General features: G+C 50.5%; 1 protein-coding gene across 2 annotated transcripts; it reads right to left on the bottom strand.

The window, feature by feature from the left end:
* Positions 1-677: 677 nt before the first annotated feature.
* CD300LB (CD300 molecule like family member b) lies at positions 678-11,451 on the bottom strand. 2 transcript variants are annotated; one of them, XM_053567718.1, is made up of 4 exons: positions 11,314-11,451; positions 5,295-5,624; positions 3,446-3,542; positions 678-1,847 (listed from the first exon to the last, which is right to left on the bottom strand). In XM_053567718.1, exons 1-4 carry the CDS (start codon positions 11,351-11,353, stop codon positions 1,742-1,744), a joined length of 573 nt encoding a protein of 190 aa, XP_053423693.1. In that variant the 5' UTR covers positions 11,354-11,451; the 3' UTR covers positions 678-1,741. The 2 variants fall into 2 exon arrangements, with proteins under 2 accessions (XP_053423693.1, XP_053423692.1); XM_053567717.1 differs by lacking the exon at positions 678-1,847 and adding an exon at positions 1,872-2,782.
* Between the last annotated feature and the right edge of the window lie 903 nt (positions 11,452-12,354).

A 12,354-nucleotide genomic window follows, 5' to 3' on the forward strand; every position in this document is an offset into this window, starting at 1 on the left:
CGGCATCTGTTCCCTCCTCCCCTTCCCGCCTCTAGCAACACCTGCTCTACCTCTCCTAGGAGGCCAACTTCCGTAGTAGCTCTCACATAGAAGTGAACAGATGCAATCTCTGTTTCTGAGCCTGCTTTACTTTACTTAACAGAACGTCCTCCACGTCCGTCTGGGTTGCTGCAAATGACAATATTTCTTTCTTACTTTGTGGCTGACCAGCCATCCATCGTGTTCTATACCACATTTCCTTTATCCTGTGGTGGAATATTATTCAGCTTTAAAAAGCAGGAAACCCTGCCGTGTCCTACAACATGGGTGGATCTCAAGGACCTTATGCCAAGTGAAATAAGCCAGTCCCAGAAGAAAAGACCCCGCATGCTGCCACTTACACAGAGTAGCCAGGTTGGACTCACAGAGGGAAGAGGTACAGTGGAGGTAGTGGGGGCCGGGGAGCCAATGTTCAATGGGCATAGGGTTTTGGTCAGGCAAGATGAAAAACATCCAGACAGCTGCTCTACAACACGTGCATATCATTAACTGTATCGTGAGGCATACTTATAAGTTTGTTAAGAGGGCAGATTTCATGTTGCGTGTTTTTGCTTTTTTTTTTTAACCACAATTAAAAAAGAAGAAGAAAAAGGAGAAAGAACCCACATCCCAGGCCCTGGTGAGGGGCCTTTCTCTCACTGTCGCCTCTCCCTCCCGCCCTCCTTCCTGCCGCCTCTCCCTCCCGCCCTCCATCAGCTGCCCTGGGCTCTGAACTTCCTCTGTGGTTGGACAGTTGCTCAGAAATAAAGGCCTAGGCGGAGGATCCCATGGAGAAGAGGGAAGTTGTGCTTTCCTCTTAAAAGAGCAGCCCACACCTGTCCTCTGCCCTTCTGCACTCCCACTAACTCCTGGCTACAAGCAGCGTGTGAGGAACCCTCACTGCCCCCAGCTATTTAAGGGCACAAGGCCTCTGCTCCCAGCTCTTAATGGAAACATTTGCTGGAAAACGCAATCCCAGCTCCTGTGGCTTATTTACAGGCTAACTTACTGATTTTTCGCCTTGCTCCTCTGCTGCAGGGAGTGGACATACTCTGAGATTGGCTAGTCAGCTTTCACTGGAACCCAACGGGTATTTCCAGAAACACTTCTAAGAAGATAGAAGGATGTGCGTGTGGGGTGATATTCAGGATGATGGACAAGAGGGGCCTCAATGAATATTATGGCCCAATGAATACAATGACTCAATGAATATTAATATTAACAAACAGCAGGGAAATACGGGAAACATGCTGACAATCGCCAATGGCCCCTCATCCCGTTGAGTCCAGTGGGCTGGGCTCCTGATCCCTCTCCCGCAGAGCTGCAGTGTCACCCCTGAATCAGGATGGATCCAGGGAAGGGTTTACCGGGGCAGTGCCCATGGAGCTGGTGGACTATGGGCCTCACTCCCAGCAGAACTCTGCCCCTCCTCTGGGCACTGTGGAATTTTCAGGGCCACCATTGGCCAGAGCACTTAACTAAGTTCAAAGTCGGAGGAAGTCTCTCTTTGGCTGCAGGGCATCAAGAGGGAACTACAGAGTCCCAGTGCTGAGGGGAGGCTCCACGTACCATGTGGGGCACCAGGGGATCCCCTGTTCTGTATCCTGATGAGAATCAGGGCCCACCCATTAGAACAAAGAGCGGAGAACAAGTCCTCAGGGGTGTTCGCAGGGAGACATTCCAGAGGTGTGTGTGCGCGGTGGGTGTGAGGTGGTAGAAGATCTCAAACAGGGATGTTTCTCCTCATGAGACGTGACAATCCCTTTGGTGTGAGGACCCTCAATCCATATGGCATGATGTGACCCTCTTCAAGGGTTTCTTTCCTGTGCCTGAGGCATTTGAAAGAGACAACATTATTTTCCTCACGCAGTTTTTATTGTTATTTTTAAATAACATCATTTCCTTGAGATAGTTTTCATTACCGCCATCCCCTGTCTTGAGGTAGTTCTTGAGGTTCAGTGAGTTCTTTGGGGGGAAGTCCCAAGCACCTGTGCTGAGGAGACCCCCAAGCTGCAGCCCCCAGGAAACCTGTGGCTCCTGGGAGGTGTGGGGGTCAGGGAGGCTCCCATCCCTCCTCAGCCCTGCAGACTCAGAGCCGTGTCCTCCCTGGCAAAGGGACGTCCAGCCTCTTGAGCCGCAGAACCAGGAACTCAACACAGAATTGCCCTCCTTGTGTTGAGGGCACGTTAGTCAGGGTTCTCGTGAGCATGAGTCACCAAAACCCAAGCTTAAGAGAAAGAGATTTCTAAAAAACATAGGTATCGAGCACTCAGGCAAAGACAGTGCTGAACTGGTGTCAGCAATGAAGACAATGAGGACTGAGGGGGGTCTCTTTCTCTGTCTCTTTGTCCTTCAGTCCCAGGCTCTGTGCCCACGTCATGACATCAGGGAGGACACTGTGGGTTGGATTCCACCCCAACAGCTCCTGACCAAGAGAACAAGGTGCTGGTACTGCAGGAGGCCATGATGGCTCAGAAGGGTCCGAGCTGTGTCCCTGAGTTCTGTAAACAAGGAGGTACCCACCAGTCCCCATGGCCCTAGCCTCAGTCATTGCATCCTGAGGCCTTAGAGGTGTCTCTTCCACAGCCCAGGCCTCCTCTGCTGATCCTTTTGTCTAAGGGGCTGTGTCTTTGATCAAGTTCATGCAGATAGGTGTCCCTACAGCTCCTGAGGGACCCTCTGAGACTCCTTCAACCAGAGAACAGCACCAACCAAGATGAGCAAGATGGGCACTTTCACAAATGCCAAGAGCAGGTAGTAGGTCCTGTGACAGGTGACACTGCAGTCAGATCCCTGGGCCCACTACTCATCCCCTGACCCTATAAGCCATTAGCCAGCTCAGCAAAGCCCATGATCCCAGGCCCAGCAGCCTCACTCTGGAGACCCCCAGGAATCCCGTCCATAGTTCAACCACAAGGGCTCAGCTATTTTGCACTGGGCCTGTCTTCTTTTCTAATTTTATCTTCTGGGACTCCCCTTTGCCCAAAGAACATCTCAGCCCACTAGAAGGACCTGGAGGTCACCAAATACAGATTGTGTTTTCTTGACTCTGTTCCTACTAATACTAACCACAACATGGTAAATCACACTCCCTGTGCTGTGTCTCTTGATATCTCACACCATGGAGATCTTATCTCCTCTTGGCACCCACAAGGCCACCGATGCTTTTTTACTGACCAGTTGAATGGGTGGGTGGTGCTCATAGGGAAGAGCTCTGCAGAGCGGTTTTCTGGTGAGGGCTAGAATGGGACGATATAGGTATGGAGTAATGGGTGCAGGAGTAAGACAGAGGGGGATTGGGGCCTTGATTGTGGCTATAACAGCCACTGGCATTCAGTGATAGACATGGGCAGAAGGAGCTCTCAAGCTTGGCTTCCCTAAAGAAGGGTCCCCAGGTAGAGTCAGGAGAAAGGACCACATGACTCACCTTTTATAGGAGCCAGAGGACATCTCTGTATTCGTGTTGGCAGGTGGCATGACAAATGGTTTGGAAGAGAAGCTTGCCGGGGAGGGAGCCATTCCCACTAGACACAGGCAAAGTTAGTTGCAGGTTATTGGCACAGTTGGGGTTGGTGCTTGACCCCCAAGCCACCCCCGCCCTGCCAGCTCTCACTAGGGGACCCTTCCTCCCCTGGAGTAGGAAGCTTCCCTCAGGCTTCTATTGAGTCATCTGAATCACAACATAGTCTTTTTTTCCATCGTTTTCTGGATGTGACAAGAAGAAATAAAAATTAAGTGGGAGTGAACATTATAGTTATTCTGGAGGACAGAGATACATCTTTTCAGATTCTCTTTCCACACACCCCTATAAGTGGTTGGGGGGATAAAAAATACCTCTGTTCCTTTCCAGAGTAGTGCCTGAGCAGAGCTCAAGGATAGAAATTTGTGGAAATGGAGCATCTAGTTATTGGAGTGGCAAGGGAGGGGACTCCAGAAGGCTGGTCATTAAGAGGGCACATTCTGGTTAAATGGTAAACGATGATGGTGAAGAATAAAGTATTTTTATGAGAAAGTATGTGGGTAATTATTTGTGGTGGGCAGCCTGGTCACGAGTTCCTGAGACCAGCCTGGCACCGAATGCTGGAGACATGCCAGTGATCTTCCATTTCAGCCTGGCAAACTCTCTTCTGAGGTCCCACACTTTGGACATGCTGGATAGCTCTAGCCTGAGCTCTGGGTCATTCCAGGCATAATCGCTCCCTTGTGGTCATTCCACAGGCTGGGGCCCCCATGGATGCCGCCACCAAAAACTTTGAAAAGCCTCTGTCCCTAAAGTTCTACACTGGCCATGGTTTTCAGCCTCTCTGCCCCTTGCCTGGGTCTTAGTCCCTTCTCTGTCCCCACAGACCTTCTGGGCTTCCCCTACATGGCAGCCCTGAGGAAGGCTTGCCTAGGCAACACTTTCCAGACTCCACTTGGTCCAGTGGCAGGCCCTGAGTCCCTCTTTGGTCCCACGTCTCATGATATTTGTTCTAAAGCATACATACACCTCCGGACGATGTTCCAGTGTGGGTGCAGGGCAGAGGAGGGACTAGGCACACACATGTGGGCGGAAGCAGAGAGGGGCTATTTCTCAGATTCCACCAACACCAGCAGGAAGACCCCAGAGTCTATCTGTGTGGTCTGAGGCACAGAGGAGATACCAGGGCAGCAGAGAGGTCCCTGAAGTTGACCCAGTGGTCAAAGCCTGCCTTCCTCTTTAAAGGGTCTGCTGTCATCCGTGTGTTTCCGGGGTCTCTCTCACCCCTCAGTCTCTCTTGGGTAGCCAGAGAAGGGAGAGGAAGTGGTGGCTGGGGACCCATAAAGGAGGGGTCCTATAAAATGCCCAAAGCCATTCTGAGTTGGCCAAATTCCTGGGTCTCATCACTGAGACTCTCTGGGCTGCCCTAGGTCCTCCCCTCCCCACATAATGATAGGACCAGAAGGCTGACCACTTCCTAGAGGGACACTCCAGATCTTTGTGGCGGTCTCAGGCCCATCCTGGGCTCTGATGAGAGAATGTGAGGCTGTCCAACCTGTGGGTAGCAGGGCTGAGCCACAGGCTACCGAGGCAGTGTCATGTGCCCCCCATCCCAGCTCAAGCCCCGCCAAGCTGTGTGTTGTCTGGGTCCCTCAGAGAGACCTCAGGGACTGGGACAGAGAGCTGCTCTCGCTTCCTTTCCATCCATCTGTCCATCCATTTGTCTGCCTTTCAGGCTTGGGGAGGAGAGGGTCAGAGCCCTGACTTGTTCAGTCCTGAGCACCAGAGTCCCTAATGGAGATGAGAAAGTTCTTACCAGGGTCAACAATCACTTTAACTTGGGTGCCAAGGTCGGTTCCAATTTTCTTGATCCCACACCAGTAAGTGTCTGCGTCATCTTGCCTTAGCCCCGTCATGGTCACGGTGAAGGTGCGGTCTGTCCAACTGTCCCTGATGGACACACGGTCCCTCTTCACCTCTTGCTCTGACCCTCTGGTCTGAAGGAGGACCTTGCACGAATGCCATGTCACCCCACGACACCACCACTTTTTGTGGGTCTCCCATCCTTGGTTATAGTGACACTGCACTGCCACCACACCCCGTTCTGGGGCCCTCACAAACTCTGGGGCTTGGATAGAGAGACTACCTGGAAAACAGAACCCCAAGATAGAGTTCCCACCACCCAGAACCAGGCTGCTGTACAGGGACTGGACGAGGATCCCAGAGCTCCCCAGCCAGCCCTGACACGCGCCTCCACCCACCTCCCCCTCAGCCTGGCCTACTTTAGCATCCTCAGTGGCCACGTCCAGGGCTCTTCCATCTCCTTCTGCCCAGGCCTGCTTACTGCATGTGACACCCTGGTTCCTGTCGCCCTTTCCTTGTCCCCTCAATGCTGTTATCCTCTGATCTCTTTCTTCTCCAACTTCTCTGTCTCTGAGCCCTCAGCTAGTTCCTCTCTCTTCCTTTCTCCTTATTTGGTGTAACCAGTGCTATGTTGGCATACACTTCGCAACCAGCTCTCTGGGGGGGAAGAAATCTCTGGTTTGTGACATCTGCTGATTTCTGCAGCATGAATACCCCCAGCATGGCAGATGTCAGGCTCCCCAGGTGATGCTGCTGGACACAGAGCTGGGAAGAGATGTCCCACACCAGTTCTTTGAGTATGTAGGAGTCGGTTCCCGCCTACTGCAGGGGTCACCTCAGTTCTCCCTCCAGTCTCCCTCTTGTCTCCACTCTGCAGAGGGATTCCCTGTACTTCCTTGGTTTCAATGGCTGCCTACATCCTGTGAGTCCCAAACACATATTTGTAGCTCAGATTCTGCCCTTAGCCCACCATTGACAAAAACATGCTGCCCATCTCTACCCCAAATTCAGCCCTAACAGACCTGAAGGCTCTGCCTCTCCCACCCTCAAGCTGCTCAGCCTCAGTGTTCTCTCTCTAGTCGGGGATTCCACATGGACAAAATAGCAAAGGCCCGATAACAGCTGAACAGGTTACAGATGAGGGTAAGTACAAAGGGTTTCCTGTGGTTCTGTTGTGGACTCCATTTAAGGTGACTACTTCGAAATAGGCTCTTTTCCCAGCAATGACCACTTGTCCCTTGATCACATGAAAGACTCTCTTGACCATTTGTTGATCCCAGAGGCTCAGGCTTAGCAAGGGGTCTCTGCAGGGAGTAGGCACTGGGACGGCGCCACCTTCTCACCCCTTAGGGCTGCTTCCTGATGTGATTTTCATTTACCTCAGATTTGCCTTGGTGGGTGGCAGATTAATCTACCCCCACAGATGTTGACATCCTAATACTGAGGACTGAGAGTATGTCCCCTTCCAAGGCAGAAAAGATTCTGCAGATGTGATTAACTTAAGGATCTTAAGACACAGAGGTTATCCTGGACCATCCCCATGGGTCTGACAAATGAGAGAGACTGAAGGAGAGTGAGCTTTGAAGGTGCTCTGCTGCTGGCCGTGCATGTGGAGGACAGGGTAGCAATCCCAGGAGAGCAGGTGGCTTCCCAGAGCCAGCAAAGACAAGGAGGCAGATTCTCCCCTACAGCCTGAGGAAGGAACCCTGCCCTGTCTACACCTTGATTTTAGCCAGTAAGACCATTTCAGACTTCAGAACTTCAGAACAGTGAGATGACAAATCAGTGCTATTCTAAGCCATGGGGTTTGGGTGATTTGTCACAGCAAGCCACAGGAAACTCAGACAGCATTGCATTCCGTCATCAAACCAGAGAGGGTCCCTCCTGCTGACTCAGCATTGTATTACTGTCTCTCTTTTTCTGTCTCCTTTGCTAGGACAGTCACTCCAGAAAAGCAGAGATTTTGTGTTTATTTTTTCTCTCTCTTTTTCCCACTCACTGCCCCAGTGCCTTGATCAATGTCTGGTTCATGGTAGGCACAAATGCATTTAGTGGCTGTTTTTGAAAAGAAGCAGGTCATCATGACCTTGGGAGATAATCGCTCAACTCTAGGACAGCAATAATTTTCACCAATGGACAACGAGTAAGGATGTTAATTGCAACACTAATGCAATAATAAACATTGAAAACAAAGTCAAATGTCATCAGTAGGGGGTTGGGCTAATAAATTATGGCCTAGCCATAATATGATGTTTTGTTTTATTCTGTTTTGTTTTGTTTTGAGACAAGGTCTAACTGTCACCAGGCTAGAGCCCAGTGGAGTAATCATAAACTCACTGTTACCTGGAATTCTTGGGCTCAAGAGATCCTCCTGCCTCAGCCTCCAGAGTAGCTGGGACTATAGGTGCACATCATCATATCCAGCTAATTAAAAAAGAATTATTGTTTTTAAAAAGATGGGGTCTTGCTATGTTGCCCAGGCTAGTCTAAAACTCCTGGCCTCACATGATCCCTGTGCCTTAGCCATGTAAAATGCTGGGATTCCACTGCTCATGGCTTAATATGGTTAAAAAGAAAAAGACAAATTACCAATGACAGGAAAGATATTCAAGGTATGTTATTATTAAGTTAAAAAAATAGTTGCCTAAGAGAGTGTATGATTCCACCTCTGAGGTCTCCCCGTAGTATGTGCATGGGAAGCCATCTACAGCTGTGTGCTCTAAACTTTTAACACTGGTTAACACTGACATTAGGTCGAGGGGTGGGGTGGATTTTTTTCTTCTAAATCATACACTTTTATTGTGTTAAAATGTTCACAATGTCCTCTCTCTCTCTCCCCTCTCAGGTCCTAGCCAACCTCTCTGAAATGCCACTAAGCTGTTGTGAGTGACTCTGGGCTAGTCTCTTCCCTCACTGCACCTGGGGCTTCTTGTCAATCCTGGGAAGGCGTGAGCGGGTCTCTCTCTCTGTCTCTCTTGGTCTCCGTCTCTCCCCCCTTTCCTTTCTCTCTTTCCTCACTCCTCCTTGGTGTTGTCCTGCAACATCCCACCCCCACCAATAAAGGCCTTTCGTACAAAAAAAAAAAAAATGTTCACAATGTCTTCTGTCAATTGACAAAACAATAAGGAAAAATTTTAAAAATTTAAAAAAGGTCAGCTACAACTAGCTCTGAAGTCTGAAATGGTCTTACTGGATAAAATCAAGATGTAGACAGGGCTGTGTTCCTTCCTCAGGCTGTAGGGGAGAATCTACCTCCTTGTCTTTGCCAGAGAAGAGTCGCCAAAAGACAGCAACTGCTGGACATTCAAATCAAATGCAGAAGTCAGCAGATAGGCTGATGTCCTTTCTTGAAAGAAAAACAACAGGACTGCAGGAGGAAGCTGGAACTCAATGTAAGCCGTGTTCTTTAGCAATCACGAGCAGCAGAGAAGCGATGCGGCTGACGTTTCCTCAAACCCAGCATCAGTGATTTAATCCGACTGCAAAGCCCTTGTAGTGTGATCCGGCCCATTTAAAAAATATGTGAGAGGTTTTATAAACACAGATTATGATGGATGGCAACCATTAATTAAGTTTATATGTGTTTTCAAGGGTTGATTAGAGGGAAGACAGGGCTGAGGATGATAGGACAGCTGTCAGCTAAGAGCAGAACCTTGGGGAATGAGGCTAAAGGGATTTAAAAGCAGAGGCTGTTTAAATTTCAGCTTTTTGACTTCGTGAATCTGAGATGTAAACCTTCTCTCTTGTGACAGTCTCTCAGGGAAGTTTGCCCCCTGTCCTCGCGTGAGCAAAATCTTTGTGTGAACATTTTGTCTGAAAATGAAGAGAAGGGCCTGAGCCCCACATCTCAACTGGTAGAAAGTGATCGCTGATGAACAAAATAAGGTAGGCGGAAAAGGGCACTCAGAGCGGGGACAGCCCGGGGAGCATCAGCCCCCATGTCGCAGAAACCTCCAGAGTGGAACTAGGATTCTCACTGGCTATGAGCAGGGATTTAAGTCCATCCCCCTTTGTACCTACAGGGCAGGGTGTCTCTGGGGCTATAGTAATCAGTCGCCAGCCTAGCTCTAGCGGGCATTTTCTAGACACAGATCTGCTCATCTGGCCACCCTTGCATCACTTTCCTGGTTGAGAGAATGTGGTTTGTCCTTAAACTTGCAAACACTTACAGAGTACCCACTCTGTGCCAGTCCCAGTCTGGGGGTGCTGGGTTGTGACAGCACCCTGCCTTCCTCTTGGGGCATGGGGGTGGGTCATATAACCAATCAGATAAGAGAACATCCCACTGGAAATTGGATTGTTCCATCTTTACCCCAGCCCTTTTCTCTCCTTTCATTTTGCAGAAATAACTTCAGAGTGGCTAATGGCGACCTGTCAGTGAGACATGGCACCATGGTTCTTCCTTCGTGCTGGACTGACCTGGCCCTTTCCCATGTAAAGTTAGGGTCAGATGAGGAGGGCCTCTCTCTGTCCTGTCTCTGAGGACCCCTCATCTCCCTGAGTCACAGAGCGGCCATGGTGGGTCTCAGCCTTCCCCTGGACGAAAATAGTGTTTGTGTGCAAGTGTGGGCAAGCCTAGGTGTCACTTTATGTCACCATGTGTGAGTCTGTGTGTTTGTGTGTATGTAAGTGTGACTTTGGGGCCGTGAGCAGAAAGTGAATGTGTGTCAATGTGAGCATGTGACTACAGATGTATGGGTAGGTGCATTCAGACTCTTCTGTGTGACCATGTCCTGTGTGTCTGTGACAGCACCAGCCCAGGTAGGGTTTGCCCACCCCTTGCCCTTGGCCTCCAGGTGAGCTGCATTCAGGGATCTAGGGAGGAAGCAGCTGAGGGTGTTTCTCAACTCAAATACAATCCTGGAGCCGGTTGGGGAGGGGGATGCAGACATCCCTAATCACTGTCCCTTGTGAGTTCTGGGCCATATGGGCCAGCTCTGTGGCTGCTGCCATCACAGGTGATCAACCGGTGTCATCATTGGCTCCTTCATCGTCATCAAAAAATCAACAACAGCAGCAGTCCTTATTTACTTCCATCCAGTCCAAATAGTCAAGTCCTACAACTTTGGGGCTAAAAAGGACCCCTAGGACCACTGACAAGAGAGATCCAGGTTCTAGAACAATCAGGGGCTCCCCTGGACCACGCGTACAGGCCAGGGCAGGAGCTTGGGTCTCAGAACTGGCCGTGCTCTGTCCTGCTGCCCCTCTGTGCACTGGCCTGTCAGTGCCAGATGCTCAGTCCCCAGGCTCTAAGAGGACTGCACAGCCCACACACACTGTACATTCCAGATCGTTCCGTCATGTCCTCCAGATGTCCGCAGAGGTTTGCCCCAGAGGAAGAGATACTTAGCCCTTCCCATCTCCCGCCTGGTCTCCCAAGCAGTTCACCCTTTGAAAATCTCAGTTTGGGGCACAAATGTCCAGGGCCCTTCATAATCTTGTCTTTAGTGTGTCCAACCTCATGTCTAGTCTGTCGTCCCAGGTGTCCTGTCCACAGAGAGCATCCTCTGGACGGATGCACCATCCTCTCTGCACCTCCATCCCTCTGCACAGCCCTCTCCCCGGCGTGCTCGTCTCCCTGCTCTGCTTCAAGGCACCTGGACCAGACGGCCTCCAGAGGCTTCCACTAGCTCTCCCGGCCACGGCTGCACGGGCCTCTGCGCCCACCCTGTCAGTTCCTCACTGTGCCCTGCCATTGCCTATACTTTGCGTGTATGATTCGCCCTCTAAGCCATCTGGCATCTCCTCTACTGGCAAGCTCTACTTCTCTTTTCCCTGCACGGGCTCAGGGGCTGATGCATGCCTGGCATGATGTATGGCCCCAGGGCATTTCTGCTGGGGACGTAACAAAGCCACCTCTCACTTCCCTGGACATGACAGCTCCCCTGGAATCTGGGCCAGATGCCCCCCCCGCCCCCCACCTCCAGCCCTGCCCCTATAGTGCTGAGCCCCTGAGCCCCAGCCCCACTCACCTGAGAGGCCCAGAAGGAGCAGAGCCAGGGGCAGCCACATGGTCCTGCCCACCCCCGGCTCCTCTCCCCCCCACCTGCAGCCAGAGGCAAAGGCAGATTCCAGAGGGACTCTCGCAGCTCTGCCTGACCCGGTGCACCTTCTGCCTGTGCAGATGGTCTGCAAATTTCTTACTTAGGCACTTCCTTTTATAAAAGGAATGGGTATTTCCTGCCTTTAATTATGCAGCAGAAGGAGTGTCATTCTTTGGCAGGGCTGAGTCACAGGGCTTGCTTGTCCTTACTAGTAGGGAAGAGGAGGCGAGGAGACTATGGGGTCAGGAGGGGCAGGCGTGGGTATCATCTGGCCTATCAGGTCTTGGGTCCCAGGGCTTGACACTCTAGGTGCCAGCTCCAGAAATGTTCTACACCACGGTGATGGGCCCCAGCAGCAGGGAAGCCCCAGCGCAGATGTCAAACCTAGAAGTGCATTTGCTCAGGTGTTAGAGCCATGTGCGTAAAAGTTTAAACTGTGAAGACCGACAGACTGATTAGAACCGACTGGTTCTAATCCCACCAGCATCACTTGCAAGCTGTGTGACTGTGGGCAGCTCACTTAACCTCTCTGAGCCTCAGTTTTTTTTTTAATTTCAGATTAATATGAGGGTACAAATGATTAGGTCACATTGTTTGCATTTGTTAGGTAAAATCCAAGTTGTAGTTGAGCCCTTCACCCAGGAGGTTTGACAATTAGATAGGAGCACACCAATCCTCCTCCCTCCTCCCATCTTGGGTAACCCCCCCCCTTGATTTTAATTATATATTTTTTCTTACGTGGGCATTTAGTTGTTCACCCACTGGTTTCATAGTATTGAGCACACTAGATACTAGCTTTTCCATTCTTATGATACTTCACTAAGGAGAATGTTCTTCACTCATTTGGGTTAATATGAAGGTAGAAGGTCTCCATCTTTTTTATGACTGAATAGTATTCCATGGTTTACAGATACCACAGTTTATTAGTCTATTCATAGGTTGATGGGCACTTGGGTTGATTCCACATCT

Source organism: Nycticebus coucang, chromosome 18, assembly GCF_027406575.1.
Source record: "Nycticebus coucang isolate mNycCou1 chromosome 18, mNycCou1.pri, whole genome shotgun sequence".
NCBI lineage: Eukaryota > Metazoa > Chordata > Mammalia > Primates > Lorisidae > Nycticebus > Nycticebus coucang.